This window comes from Gekko japonicus, unplaced genomic scaffold (genome assembly GCF_001447785.1).
Source record: "Gekko japonicus isolate JY-2015 unplaced genomic scaffold, Gekko_japonicus_V1.1 scaffold1009, whole genome shotgun sequence".
In the NCBI taxonomy this organism is placed as follows: Eukaryota; Metazoa; Chordata; class Lepidosauria; order Squamata; family Gekkonidae; genus Gekko; species Gekko japonicus.
The window spans coordinates 238,772-252,074 of record NW_015160867.1 but is presented as its reverse complement, the minus strand read 5'-3'; the positions used below and the strand labels follow the sequence as shown (position 1 = coordinate 252,074).

Sequence of the window (13,303 nt, the reverse complement as noted above, 5' to 3'; positions counted from 1 at the left end):
AGGCCCTTTCTTGGGTCCCCCCCCCTGTAGCCTCATGTGGTGGCAGGGTTGTCAGGTCCTACCTCCAATCTGGCGGGGGCTCCTGGGTCCTCGTCGGGATCTTCTGCACACGCAGCACGATGACGTCACCCAGAAGGGACGTCATCACGTTGCTGATGTCGGTGTGTGTGTGTGTGTGTGTGTGAAACTCTAGTTTTTGGCCAGAACTTGTGAGTTTTTGCCCTCAAAACCATAGAGTTTGCCCCAAAACTAGAGCGTCATCACCCTCAGCATCAGCAGAACGATGACGTCACTACTGGGTGACCTCACTGTGCCGCCAACACCGGAGGGGGCCGTTCAGGGGTGGGGCTTCCCCACTGGCCAACAGCCAATTGGAGCCCCTGAAATCTGGGGAACCCTTGCCCCGACCGGGGGGATGGCAACCGTATGTGGTGGGGGCACCTGAAGCAGGACCTCCGAAGTGAAGCGGAGCAAAATGGGCAGGAAGAGAGGGGAGGGTAAGTGTGGGCCTCCCGCCGAGGACCTGATTTCCTCTGTGACGTGCCGCTTCATTGTATTTTCAGACCGGGGGTGCCATCGTGACGACCCTCAGCTGGACGGGGTCTGTCTTCCAACCCCGCGGAGCGTACCTGCCCAGCGAATTGCTAGGAAAGGTGAGGCCAAGGCTGGGGGCTCCTCCTCCGTTTTCATGTTGTGAGAGAGACACAAATGTGGAGGGGGAGGTAGTTGTGGATTTCCTACATTGTTTGGGGGGGGGGTTGGACTAGATGACCCCGGAGGTCCTTACCAACTCTGTGATTCTATGAAACAGAAGCGCAACTCTGGATTTGTGTTGCTCAAAGATGGAAGAGGGTGTGTGTCTCTCTCTCTGCTTACCCACCACAATGCAGGCCGTGTAGACTCTGCCCTTGTTTACTCCCGGCACATTTGAAGCCGCTTGTGGACGGTGTATCATTGCACTTTCCAGCTGCTTATTACGGTCAGAGCTGTTCCTCGGAGGAACCGGCTCCCCCAGGAGGTGGCGGGCTCTCCTTCTCTGGAGGTTTCTAAACAGAGTCTAGATGGCCATCTGACAGCCATGCCGATTCTGTGAACTGACAGACCAAAACAGAATGGGAACCACGGAATTAAGAAGGCTAGCTAAACACAAACAAAAATCACCATTGAAATCACCGTTGCAGAGTCTGGAAGAGACAAACAGCGACCTGGCATGCTGTTCTGGATATAAAAAACGTTTCTGACTGATGTCCTTCTTTAGAGTTGCGTATCAAACATTAATCTGGAACGAATGCCTTCAAATAATAAGATACAGCAGTAACAATTGTTCTCTGATGCTGACTTGACTTGGAAAAGTGTTTGGAAAGCGCTATGCTCTAGGGAAGCGATTGTTACTGCTGTATCATATTATTTATTATTATTCTGCAGTGTATAAACAAAGAGACTTTTTGGCAGCAAATGCATAAGCAAAGAGATTGTGTCAAGGACTTTATGTGACTGTGGTAAGATTTGCAAGATCGTATATTCCTTTGATGTTATTCGTGATTTGGAATATTTAATATTTCTAGAAGCTTTTCTGTGCACATGGAACGTTAATAAGGATTGAATATTATAGTGTAATTTTTGGAAGGTTATCAGTAAATTGTTATATATTATAGTTTTCGCGGTGAGTCTTGTTTGTGTTCAGCGATTCCGTGAATTTAGGCAGATGGGGAGAGGGAGGGCAGGAATGGAAAAGCCAGCAGTTGGCTCTCATGGCCCTTGTTTGGTGGAGTGGTTAGGAGCACGGACTCTAATCTGGGAGAACCGGGTTTGTTTCCCTGCTCTTCCACATGCAGCTGCTGGTGTGACATTGGGTCAGTCACAAGTTGTCTCAGAGCTGTTCTCTCAGGAGCAGTCCTCGAAAGAGCTCTCTCAGCCCCACCTACCTCACAGGGTGTCTGTGGTGGGGAGGAGAAGGGAAAAGAGATTGTAAGCCGCTCTGAGACTCCTTCAGGTAGTGAAGGGCAGGGTATAAATCCAATGTCGTCATCTTCTTCTTTCTTTTATGCCCAGGGTAATGCTGATCCCCCACTTTGGGGTCAGAAAGGAATTTTCCTCCAGGGCAGATTGGCCCAGGGATCCTGGAGGCTTTTTGCCTTCCTCTGGGCACAGAGTGGAGGGGGGAGGCAGCCGTGAATTTCCTGCATTGTGCAGGGGATTGAACTAGATGACCCATGGGATCCAACTCTATGTTTCTATGTCATAAGCGGGAGCTGGAGAGCTGTGTGTGGTATGAAAGCCTAGTCCTCAGCATCTCCAGTTAAAAGATCCAGGCAGGAGGTGATGTGAAAGTCCTCTACCTGAGACCCTGGAGAGCCGCTACCAGCCTGAGTAGTCATTGGGGCCTTTGATGGGTCAATGGTCTGATTCGGTATAAGGCAGCTTCACGTGTTCATGTGTTAATTGTTCAGTGCTGCCTCTGACTGGCTCTGTTTTCAAGCCTAGCTTCTCAGCCCCTAAGAGCTAGAAGCCTGATAGTATTGTCCAGAAACAAGTTCAGAGCCTTACGACGTTATATCTAGCAGTGCTGACTGAGCACACATGGGGCTAGATGTTAGTTGCTTACAAGTGGGGCCCCGCGGGACTTGCAGGGTAAGATCCCATCCTCCCCTTTCTTGCCAAGTTCAGTGTGGTTCTGTGCCTCACATTTTATTTTGGGATGGACCTAAACCCCACAGTGTAAGTTTTCAGATTTATGTGCAAATCGGGGGTGGGGGGTCCTGAATTTTTGAAAACTATCTCTTTCCTGTTAGCGTGGGCCCAGCCTGCAGTTTTAGATATCCACAGATCAGCCTTCACTTAAAAATTAGAATATCTATATATCTAATAGCGAAAGGCGCCCCCTGCGTGCGGATACCTAAATCCGTGCATTGGGGGCACCTGGGGGGGAGGGAGATTTTTGTGCACGGGGCAGTCCCCAGGTGTGCACAAAAATCTAAAAACCTGAAAAAAATATTGGGGGGATACTTAAATCCCCCCCAAAAGTGACAGAGCGTCCCCTGCGCATGCGCAGGGGATGCTCTGCGAACTCCCTCGCCGCCACCGCTTGGGGGGGGAGAGAGAGCAGCAAGGCCCGAGCGAGGCCCTTGCTTCGGAAGCGGGGGGGGAGAGCAGCGCGGCCCGAGCGGCAAGCCGCTCGGCCCTCGCTTCAGAGGCAGCGCCTCGCCGCCGCCTGGGAGGGGGGAAAGAGAGCAGTGAGGCCCGGGCGGCAAGCCGCTTGGGCCTCGCTTTGGAGGCAGCGGGGGGGGCGGGAAGGGCAGCGAGGCCCGAGCGACTTGCCGTTTGGGCCTCGCTTTGAAGCCGGGGGGGGAGGGAAGGGGGGAGATCGAGCGGGGTGTGTGGAGGAGACGGGGGAGGAACCGGCGGGATGGGAGGAACTTACCTACTCCTGCTGTTTCCTCCTCTGCCTCCTGTGTGGAGGTCCCTCCCCCCCCTGCGAGTATTGCGGGTCCCGCCCCCTTGTAAGATTTATTCCCCAATTCCTACCTTTGAGCCTTCCACCACACTGCTTGCAATGCGTGGAACGCTCTGCATATTTTTCTCCCTTTTCTCCCGGAACGCCTCTACACAGACCAGTCTTGTTCCTGCTGCTGCTGCTTTCCTCTGACCCTGACAACTTTTACAGCCCGCCGAATTCTTAAAATCTTTGGCTTCTCTGCTTTCACACACCATCCAGCCCCAATTTATTTCCAACTTTGCTATACTCCTTTCTGGCACCAGAGTTCTGAATACAGTTTATCTGAGCTGGCAGTAGACAAAACCAAGCGAGAGCACTTTTCTTTTTTCTTTTATAATTTATAATTTTATTTAAGAATTTAATAACAATACAAGGTAAGTACAATAGATGTCTGCAGATGAAGTACAAAAATAGGTTAGAAAAAACATTAATGCTTAACTATGTCCAGGCTGAAGACACCAAAGAACTGTATTACACACTACAAAACATCTCTTAAGGCAACAATCATATAATACATATCTTTACAGGCAAATTTTAATTGTGTTCTGAAAGTAACTTCAGATCTTAAGTTAGATCTAAGCCAAATAATGTTTCAGGTTCAAGTTTCAAAAGTATATCATTGATTTGTATAAAGGATTTGCTGGAATTACATCAGATTCAACCATATAGTTAATGAGTGAATAAAAAAAGGTAAAGGTAAAGGTTCCCTTGCTCGAAAGCCAGTCGAATCCGACTCTAGGGTTGCGGTGCTCATCTCCGTTTCCAAGCCAAAGAGCCAGCGCTGTCCGAAGACGTTTCCGTGGTCATGTGGCGCACGGAACGCTGTTACCTTCCCACCGAAGTGGTACCTATTTATCTACTTGCAATTTCTTGCTTTCGAACTGCTAGGCTGGCAGGAGCTGGAACCAGAGACAGGAGCTCACTCCGTCATGCGGCAACTCGGGTCTTGAACTGCTGAACTACCGGCCTTCCACAGCCTGCAGTTCAGTGTCTTAACCACTTGAGCCACCGCAGCTCCTTAATGAGTGAATACCAGGATGCTATACATTTTTCTTCAGATTTGCTGGAGGAGAGATTGAGTGTGCTAAGTGATATTTTGGACATAATGAAGTGGTCCCAAATACGATTTCAAGAGCACTTTTCGAGAACAGTACTGGCTCCAGACATGGAAAGCGGGGTGTCGGGCTCCTTCCTGGCTCCCCCATGACTCCATCCTTGGTGGTTAGGAGTCGGAGGGAAGGGGACTGTGAGCAGCAGCAATAGAGGATGGCCATCTGCTTCCTGCCCGCTCTCTGTTGGCATAATTTCTGACAGCGGAGCCTAAAGGGAGAGGGCTTTCAACTGGAGTTGAGTCATGCCAGAGGAGGGTACTTGGTGGCTGCATCCTCATTCAGGTGACCTCAGCAGACAGCACGATTTCCTTTTGGCCTTGCTTTGATAAGACGCAGTTGTGCGGGTTCTTTTCCCTCAACGCCCAGAGGTTATGTGGGCACAATGGAACTTTCCAGGGCCTGTTCATCATCTTCCTCTTCCCGTTCTCCCCACCCCGCAGGAGGGTTTCGAATCCCTGGACCCCTTTGTTCCCATCCAAGCTCACGACTACACTGACCTGGAGTTTGAGAGCTGCTACCAGTACTACCTGGAGCGCGGGTGGCTTCAGCATGAAAAAGGTGAGTCTGGCTCTGAGTCAGGGGAAGGTGTGCATTTTGCATTCGATATGTTCTGCACTCTGCTGCTTTCTGGAAGGGACTGAAAACCGAGATTGGCCTACCTTTCCAGAAGAAGCAGATTGCTGATTCACGTCATCTCCCACATCTTTGGGTGTTTCTATTCATAATAACAATAAAAGTGCCATCAAGTCACAACTGACTCATGGCAACTCCTCTCTGGGTTTTCAAGGCAGGAGACGAGCAGAGGTGGTTTGCCATTGCCTTCCTCTGCCTAGCAGCCCTGGACTTCTTTGGTGACCCTGCTTAGCTTTACAGCCATTGATTGAGAGGTATTTTCCTTTACTCTCCACCGTACACTGTCCAGAGGTGTCAAAACTCCTTTGTTATGAGGGTGGGTCTGACATAAATGTCACTTTGTTGGGCCCGGTCAGTGTGTGCCATGAAATGTAATGCCAAATACAGGAGATATGAAGAGAAGAGAAGAGAAGAGATTGGATTTATACCCCGCCCTTCACAACCCAAAGGTGTCTCAGAGCGGCTTACAAACTCCTTCCCCTTCCCCTCCCCACAACAGACACCCTGTGAGGTAGGTGGGGCTGAGAGAGCTCTTGACAGAAACTGCTCTTTTCAAGGACAGCTCTTATCAGAACTACGGCTTGCCCAAGGTCATCCAGCCAGGTCCAAGTGGAGGAGTGGGGAATCAAACCCGGTTCTCCCAGATTAGAGTCCGTGCACTTAACCACTACACCAAACTGGCTGTCTTTATAAAGGACACAGGCAAAACCAATTAATGATATTGTTTTTTTATTTAAAACACAAACAAAAGCAATTGATTTACTGGGGAACCCACAAAAGCCCCAATAAATGTATTTAATCATATGCAAGTCTAGGGGTTTTTTTCCAAGGGATACCATGAAAGGGGGAGTTCGTTATAATTCCATACATACCAGTTGCTTGCGGGCCGGGTAAGAGCCCTGCATGGGCCGGTTCCAGCCCCCAGGACTTATGTTTTACACCCCTGGTCTAGTCCTTGTGTTGGGTCAGATGGTAGATGGGGAAGGCTTAGATTCCCGCTAGGCCCTTCAGCGGGGCTTAAACTGGTAATCAGCTGGCCAGCTCTCCCACGGATTTGTGACAATAGTAACCACTGTAATCCACCTTTCTCCCTTTGGCATAGAAACGGAAGTATAAACATCATAGGGAAAAACGACATTTAGACATGCTGAACTTGTATATTGTTTAGATTCAGGTGGGGGTTCATGTTGGTCTGAAGCAGCAGAACGAAGTTTGAGTCCAGGGGCACCTTTAAGACCAACAAAGTTTTATATCTGAATCTATTTGAAGAAGTGTGCCTTGCACACGAAAGCGTATACCCAGGATAAAACTTTGTTGGTCTTAAAGGTGCCACTGGACTCCAACTTTGTATATTGCCTAGTTAAAGAAAGTGAACAACCAATACAAACAACCGTGATATAATTACTAAGATATTATTCTGTGATTTTTTTTTAATTTACTATTAAGATTTTTAACGTTAACAGAGTTTCACAATGCATATAAATCCCCAATAATGAACCAAGTGCTTAGGTCAAATAACTGTCCATATAGTCACTCTGAACTTCTAATTGTCAACTTCTTCATCCATTCAAAGTTCTATGTGACAATCCCTCCTCTCGGCAGTCAAAGCCACATAATTTCTCCACTTCTGTTAATAGCACATACGCGGCTTCCCGCCAATGGGATGGCTCGAAACCCATTTCTATGATCTTAACCTGGGCTATTTTGGGGCAGGGAATGCACAGGTACGGAGTTCCGGCTGGCTCCCAAGTTGGCCACACCCAGCAGGAACTCATTAGTATAATAGGCCACGCCCAACAGCAGGAACTCATTAGGATTGGCTACATTAGGGGTGTGTGGCCTAACATGCAAAGGAGTTCCTGCAACAAAAAAAGCCCTGGGTTTTAACAACAAACAAGGTAAATAGAATAAGAAGCAAAAGGAGGGTATGGCTGGATGACCACACTTCTGGTAACATGGGAATGCGGCCTAATATGCTAATGAGCGGTGCAGTCAGGGGGTGTGGCCTAATATGCTAATTAGTTTCTGCTGCTGGGTGTGGCCTATTATGCTAATGAGTTCCTGCTGGGCCTTTTCTACAAAAAGAGCCCTGGCACTCTTAACTAACACATAGTTCCTCTGTTTGATAATACAGTGAGCTCCACTCTGTGAAGTCCTTTCAAAAGAGGCGGCTCAGCTTGCTTGTAAAAACTCTAATCTCAACAGTAGTTTTCAGACAATGCAGCACACTTTCTTATCAGTCTAATTGGGTGTAGTTAAAAAAAGTGGCAGGTGACTTAGCATGGGTGTTGTCAGGGCCAGGGTCTGAAGTGCGCGAGACCAAACGTGGGCCAAGGCTGGCGATTTCGAGTCCCACACTGGGCAGAGAACTATCCTGCTTCAAAATATGTAGCTGATCTCATCTGTGTTTGCTTAAACGTCAAGCCCCTCCCACTTTCTGTAGGCTTTACACCCTGCCTAAGCATATTGAGGCTTGAGGCCACACGGGCCTGCTGTAAAAACAAATTCTGCACCAGTTTGAAAGTGGTGTCACAGAGAACAAGCCTGCCTGGTTTGGATCTCTGACTGGATTAAAAACCCAAATGAAAGACTGATGAAACTGGAAGCAGCAAATTTGTCCGAAGGCTTACATAGACACTTTTGGATTAAAACAACTGGGAAAACACATTAAAAAGCTATGAGATGTAATGGTCACGTAATCAGAGATAGTTTACTGAAAAATTGGTGGTCGCTTAATACAAGAACAAGTCCCCCAACATCAGCTATCGCATCACCACTAGACACTTATCATGACAAACATGAGAGGAAAAATAATGACTTTATAGCTTATCAAGACAAGATAAGATCAACAAACATGGGAAAATTATGTCTTGGCAAGCTGTGGATGAAGAAAGCTGTGTCACAGAAAACGAGTCTTATTTGCTGTTGCTCGATTCGAAACAGATGAATAGAAAAAGCCCGGGAAAGGGGTGTCATTTCAGCAGCAGCCAAACGAAGCCATGCCCCATCAGTAATAGGACAGGCCTGAAATACCCACCCCCCAATCCATCCCTACCTCCCAGTATTAAGCTCTGCTCTGCTTCTCTAGCTATTAACTAGCTTTCTCTTTAAACTTTTAGCAAAATCAGTTCTGTGCTTCAGTACTTTGTGATAGGTGCAATATTACCTTTGGGTAGGGTTGCCAGCCTCCAGGTGGGGCCTGGAGATCCCCCGCTTTTACAACTCATCTCCAGCTGACATCACCTGCCCTGGAGAAAATGGCTGCTTTGAAAGGTGGACTCTATGGCATTGTACCCTGCTGAGGGGGGCCCTCCCCTCCCCAAACCCCACCCTCTCCTGGATCTACCCCCAAAGTCTCCAGGTATTTTCCAACCCAGACCTGGCAACCCTACCTTTGGGGGATTATTTGTATTGCTCTATGTTTTTACAAAGCGCTTTGATTTTTTACACTTGTGCTGACTTGTAAGGTGTCCGCAACCCAGAAACATCTTTACACTTATTTATTCGAATCTCCTTCTCACCCCAGCCAGCACCAATGAAGGACGGTTGGAGCTTCGCTTCCTCAGCGGCGGCAATCCCAGAGAGTTCGATCGAATCAGCGCCTTCATATGACAGCGGCTCACTTGTACCTTTGATGTCATAGCCCCAAAGACCTCCCTTATGTCCGATTAAAAACAAATTTGTATTTACAATGTAGTACTCTCCTTTATAAGGGCTGCAGTGGCTCAGGTGGTTAAGATGCTGAGCTGCAGACCGGAAGGTCAGTGGTTCCGCAGTTCGAGACCCGAGTGCCGAGTGACGGAGTGAGCTCCCGTCTCTGGTCCCAGCTCCTGCCAACCTAGCAGTTTGAAAGCAAGAAAATGCAAGTTGATAAATAGGCACCACTTCAGTGTGAAGATAACCATTCCACGCACCTTGGCGTCTACTCATGCCGGCCACATGACCACGGAAACATCTTTGGACAGCGCTGGCTCGTTGGCTTGGAAACGGAGATGAGCACCACATCCCTAGAGTCAGATTCAACTGGCTTTTGAGCAAGGGAAACCTTTACCTACTCTCCTTTATTAATAGGGAAAGGAATGATGGAAGCTAGGGTGACTGTGTCATATGGAGACAGCTTCAGAGGATAGCTGTGTTGGTGTGCAGTAGAACGGTTAGATTCGAATCCGGCAGCAGTTTAGGGACCAGGAAGGGTTTCGGAGTAAGAGCCTTCGAGAGTCAAAGATCTCACGAAGGGAATGACTCAAACCTATGTCGCATGGATTAGCAAGGGCACACCACCCTTCCTTCCTTACCCTCTGAGACGTTAGTTAAAGCACGAAAACATCCTTTTTATTGTTATTAAAGTACAGGCTGCCATGCTCACTGCAAACCAAGGCAGATTACAAAATACGAAAAACAAACTACAACAGGCCAGATCTCTAATAAAGGAAGGCTGCAGAAGAGTTGGGAAACAGTGCATATAGTTTATAAGAGTGCAAGATCTGTTTCTTTTTCCCTCCCCGTTTAGCAGAAGTGCAAATAAGAATTGCAGCAATATGTGACTAGTAATTTTCTGGTTGATTGCCACCATAGGGGTGGGGTTGTTACCATTACATTTTTTAAAAAAAATATACAGTGATGGCCCTTAAAATAGCTATGTGCACCTGTATCCCTTACCAGTTGTATAGTTGTATAGGGTTGTTTGTTGTTGTTGCTTTTTGGGGGGTGCGGTCAAATTGTAGCCAATTTATGGCAACCCCATAGAGTTTTCAAGGCAAGAAATAGTTAGAGGTGGTTTGCCGTTGCCTTCTTCTTCTGAGCCTTCCTTAGTTGTTCCCTATCTAAGAACCGACCCCATTTAGTTTCTGAGATCTGATGGGACTGGGCTATACCACACCATTCCACATCCCAGGACTATGATTGGTGGGGACAATACTGTCAAGTCTCACCTGACCTGCAGAAACCCTGTAGGACTTTCAAGGCCAGAGACGTTCAGAGGTCCCTTGCCATTGCCTGCCTTGACTTCCTCAGTGGTCTCTCATCAAAGTAGTACCCAGGCTCAACCCTACTTGCTGTCTGAGATCTGAGGATGATCAGCCTAGCCGGGGCAATCCCTACCTTAGAATTTCTATCCCACCTTAGCTCTAACTAAAACAGCACAAAGTTTGAGTTCAGTGGCACCTTTAAGACCAATGACATTTAATTCTGGGTATAAGCTTTTGTGTGCATGCACTCTTGAATCTAGAACAGCACCAGATCCTCCGGTATATATAATTCTATTTTGGTCATGGACTCCCCTGAACAGTCCAACATGTTCCAAAATCAGTTCGCTCTCTGATCTGTCATTCAGAGGGTCTCCCTATCCACTGGCTGTTTGCTGTTCCTCTCCCCCCGACAGCCAGTCAGAACACAGAGGTCATTTGCATATGTGGCCTGATTCGCCTTTGCCTCGGAACACAGAGGTCGTTTGCATATGAGGCCTCACTGGCCTTTCCCTCTAACATTCTAAACAGTTTGCTGTTGATGTTCTGAGGTAAAATAAATTTCCCCTTAGTGTCTGTTGGGGGAAACCATGGTTGCAAATCTCCAGGTGAGGGCTGAAGATCACTCAGAATTACAACTGCTTTCCAGATGGCAGAGATCAGTTCCCCTGGAGAAAATGGTGGACTCTGTGTCCTTATATCCTGCTGAGATGGCCCCTGTATGACAGCCAATGTGACGTAGCAGTCAGGGCTTCAGCTATTAAAACTGATGTCCAGATGACCCAGATCAGTTCTCTTGGAGACAATGGCTGCTTTGGGCAGTAGATTCTATAGCATTATACCCTGCTGAGGTCCCTCCAAACCCTCCCCAGGCTCTACCCCTCAAATCTACAGGTATTTCCCAACCCAGAGTTGGCAACTGTGTAATCAGCTACGGAACTACTTTCCAGACCCTTGGAACCCAGAAAACATGGCACAGGAGGTGCTTTTCTACCTTAGCTGCCACTGCATAACACCCCCCTCTCCCTCAAAAAATAAGTCAGAGGTGGAGAGAACCATATCTGTTACCATGAGGCTGTCCTCCCATTCTACCCACTTGGGGCAGCAAAATGACTTGAGACAGCCCTGCCTTATAGCTAAGCAGAAGGAAAGAAACATGGCTTGCCTCCCTCCATTTTCTGCTTCCCTCTGCCGCCCCACAAGCCACAGTCGGGACACTCATCTGGAGCTTCCTTCTAGATCTCATATTTTCCCCCACAATGGGCATTACTCCTAGTCTCTAATAAATCAATACTAAAGTAAGAGGAAGAAGAGGAGGAGATTGGATTTATACCCCGCCCTTCACTCAGTGTCTCAGAGCGACTTACAATCTCTTTCCCCTTCCCCTCCTCATAACAGACACCCTGTGAGGAGGTGGGGCTGAGAGAGCTCTCCTGAGAACTGCCCTTGAGAGAAGGCTCTCAAAGAACTTATGACTGACCCAAGGTCACACCAGCAGCTGCATCTGGAGGAGTGGGGAATCAAACCCGGTTCTCCCAGATTAGAGTCCGCGCTCTTAACCACTACACCAAACTGACTCTATTAAACTATATTAGATCTGGAAATTTGAGGAACAATGCATATAGTTTATAAGAGGGCAATATTTGTTCCCTTTTTCTGTAAAGCAGAAGCGTAAATAAGGACTGCAATAATATGGTGACTCTAGTTATTTTCTGGTTGATTGCTACCAAGGCGGAGTGGGGTTGTTACTATTACATATTGGGGTTTTATAAATACATAGTCATGGCCCTTAGAATAGCTACGTAACCCTCTATCCCTTACCAACTGTATAATAGTAGAAAAGAGTAAGAGTCCAGTAGCACCTTAAAGACTAACAAAGTTTGTGGTGGAGAATGAGCATCTGAAGCAATGAGCAGTGATTCACGAGCAATACTCCCTCTAAGCTGTGGAGTCTTGTGAGCAAAAATTCTACTTTGTGAGCTACTGGCATTAAAATTGCGAGCAAGCGATTTGGCTGCTGCATGAATTCGTTTGCTCTGGAGCCATCCTTCCCGAGCTTAGACAAAAATCTGTGAGCTGGAGGCTAAAAAACTGTGAGCTAGCTCACACTAACTCAGCTTAGAGGGAACACTGTTCGCAAGAACTCCTCCACTGCCACAAATGTTGTTAGTCTTTAAGGTGCTACTGGACTCTGGCACAGCTACTCCATCTTCAACCGTATAGTGTTCCTATCCTGCCATAAACACTGGGTTCAAGACGCATTGCTGTGAACAGCTCTACTTTATTTAGTGATTTCAGGAACAAGACAAATTAACCAGGGCAACAGCCCTGTTTATATAACATGCAAAAAACCTAAACCCAGACACACCCCACTCCCAACAATAGGCTATTTACATAACACCAGTTTCTCATTGGTCAGCGGCTTCTGCGGAGAGGGCTTCTTCCAGCACATCCTTGAACGCAGGGTGCCGCATGGCAATGAGCTGCTGTTGGATCTGCTCCTCCCAAAGTCTGCACATCAGCTAGGTGCGGAGCTCTTCCTCGAGGTTGTGGAAGTTGCAACGCCGGGCGGCATGCTGGAAAGCCGTCATGTAGGCCATGATTGACTCACCCGTTGCCTGGTTCCTCATGTAGAACGCATGGCGGGCCACCATGATGGATGGCATCAGAGCAAAGTGCTCCTGCAGCCGGTCTATAATCGTCTGGCATGGGGTGTTACGTAGCTCTGCAGGCGCTAGCAGGAAGCAGCTATCTTGAACATTGAGCGGCCACAGACCTGGAAGAAAGTGGTGTCAAATGCATCAAAGTGTCCTGGAGCGGCAGGGATGGTCCCGGTTGCGGTGCGAGTGGGACTGGAGCTCACTGTGCGGTGCAGATGGGCTCTAGGCTCACTCAACAGGATCTCATCCTTGTTGCCAGTGTTAAATACTGGGTTCAATACGCATTGCAGTGAACAGCTCTATTTCAGGAACAAGACGAAGACACCAGGGCAACAGCCCTGTTTAAGTAGCATGCAAACAACCACACCCAAACACACCCCACTCCCAAGGATGGGCTATTTACATAATATGTCTCTCACTGGTCACTTCCAGAATCCT

General features: G+C 47.9%; 1 protein-coding gene across 1 annotated transcript in view; it reads left to right on the top strand.

Annotated features, from left to right (window-relative positions):
• The window catches only part of DAP3 (death associated protein 3), a 62,757-nt gene extending 53,821 nt beyond the window's left edge, over positions 1 to 8,936 (top strand). The window contains exons 12-14 of the mRNA XM_015422115.1: positions 564 to 653; positions 5,049 to 5,166; positions 8,768 to 8,936. Coding sequence (XP_015277601.1) covers positions 564 to 653; positions 5,049 to 5,166; positions 8,768 to 8,853 — 294 coding nt within the window. The 3' untranslated portion in view covers positions 8,854 to 8,936. The remainder of the gene's footprint in view (positions 1 to 563; positions 654 to 5,048; positions 5,167 to 8,767) is intronic.
• Positions 8,937 to 13,303: the final 4,367 nt, after the last annotated feature.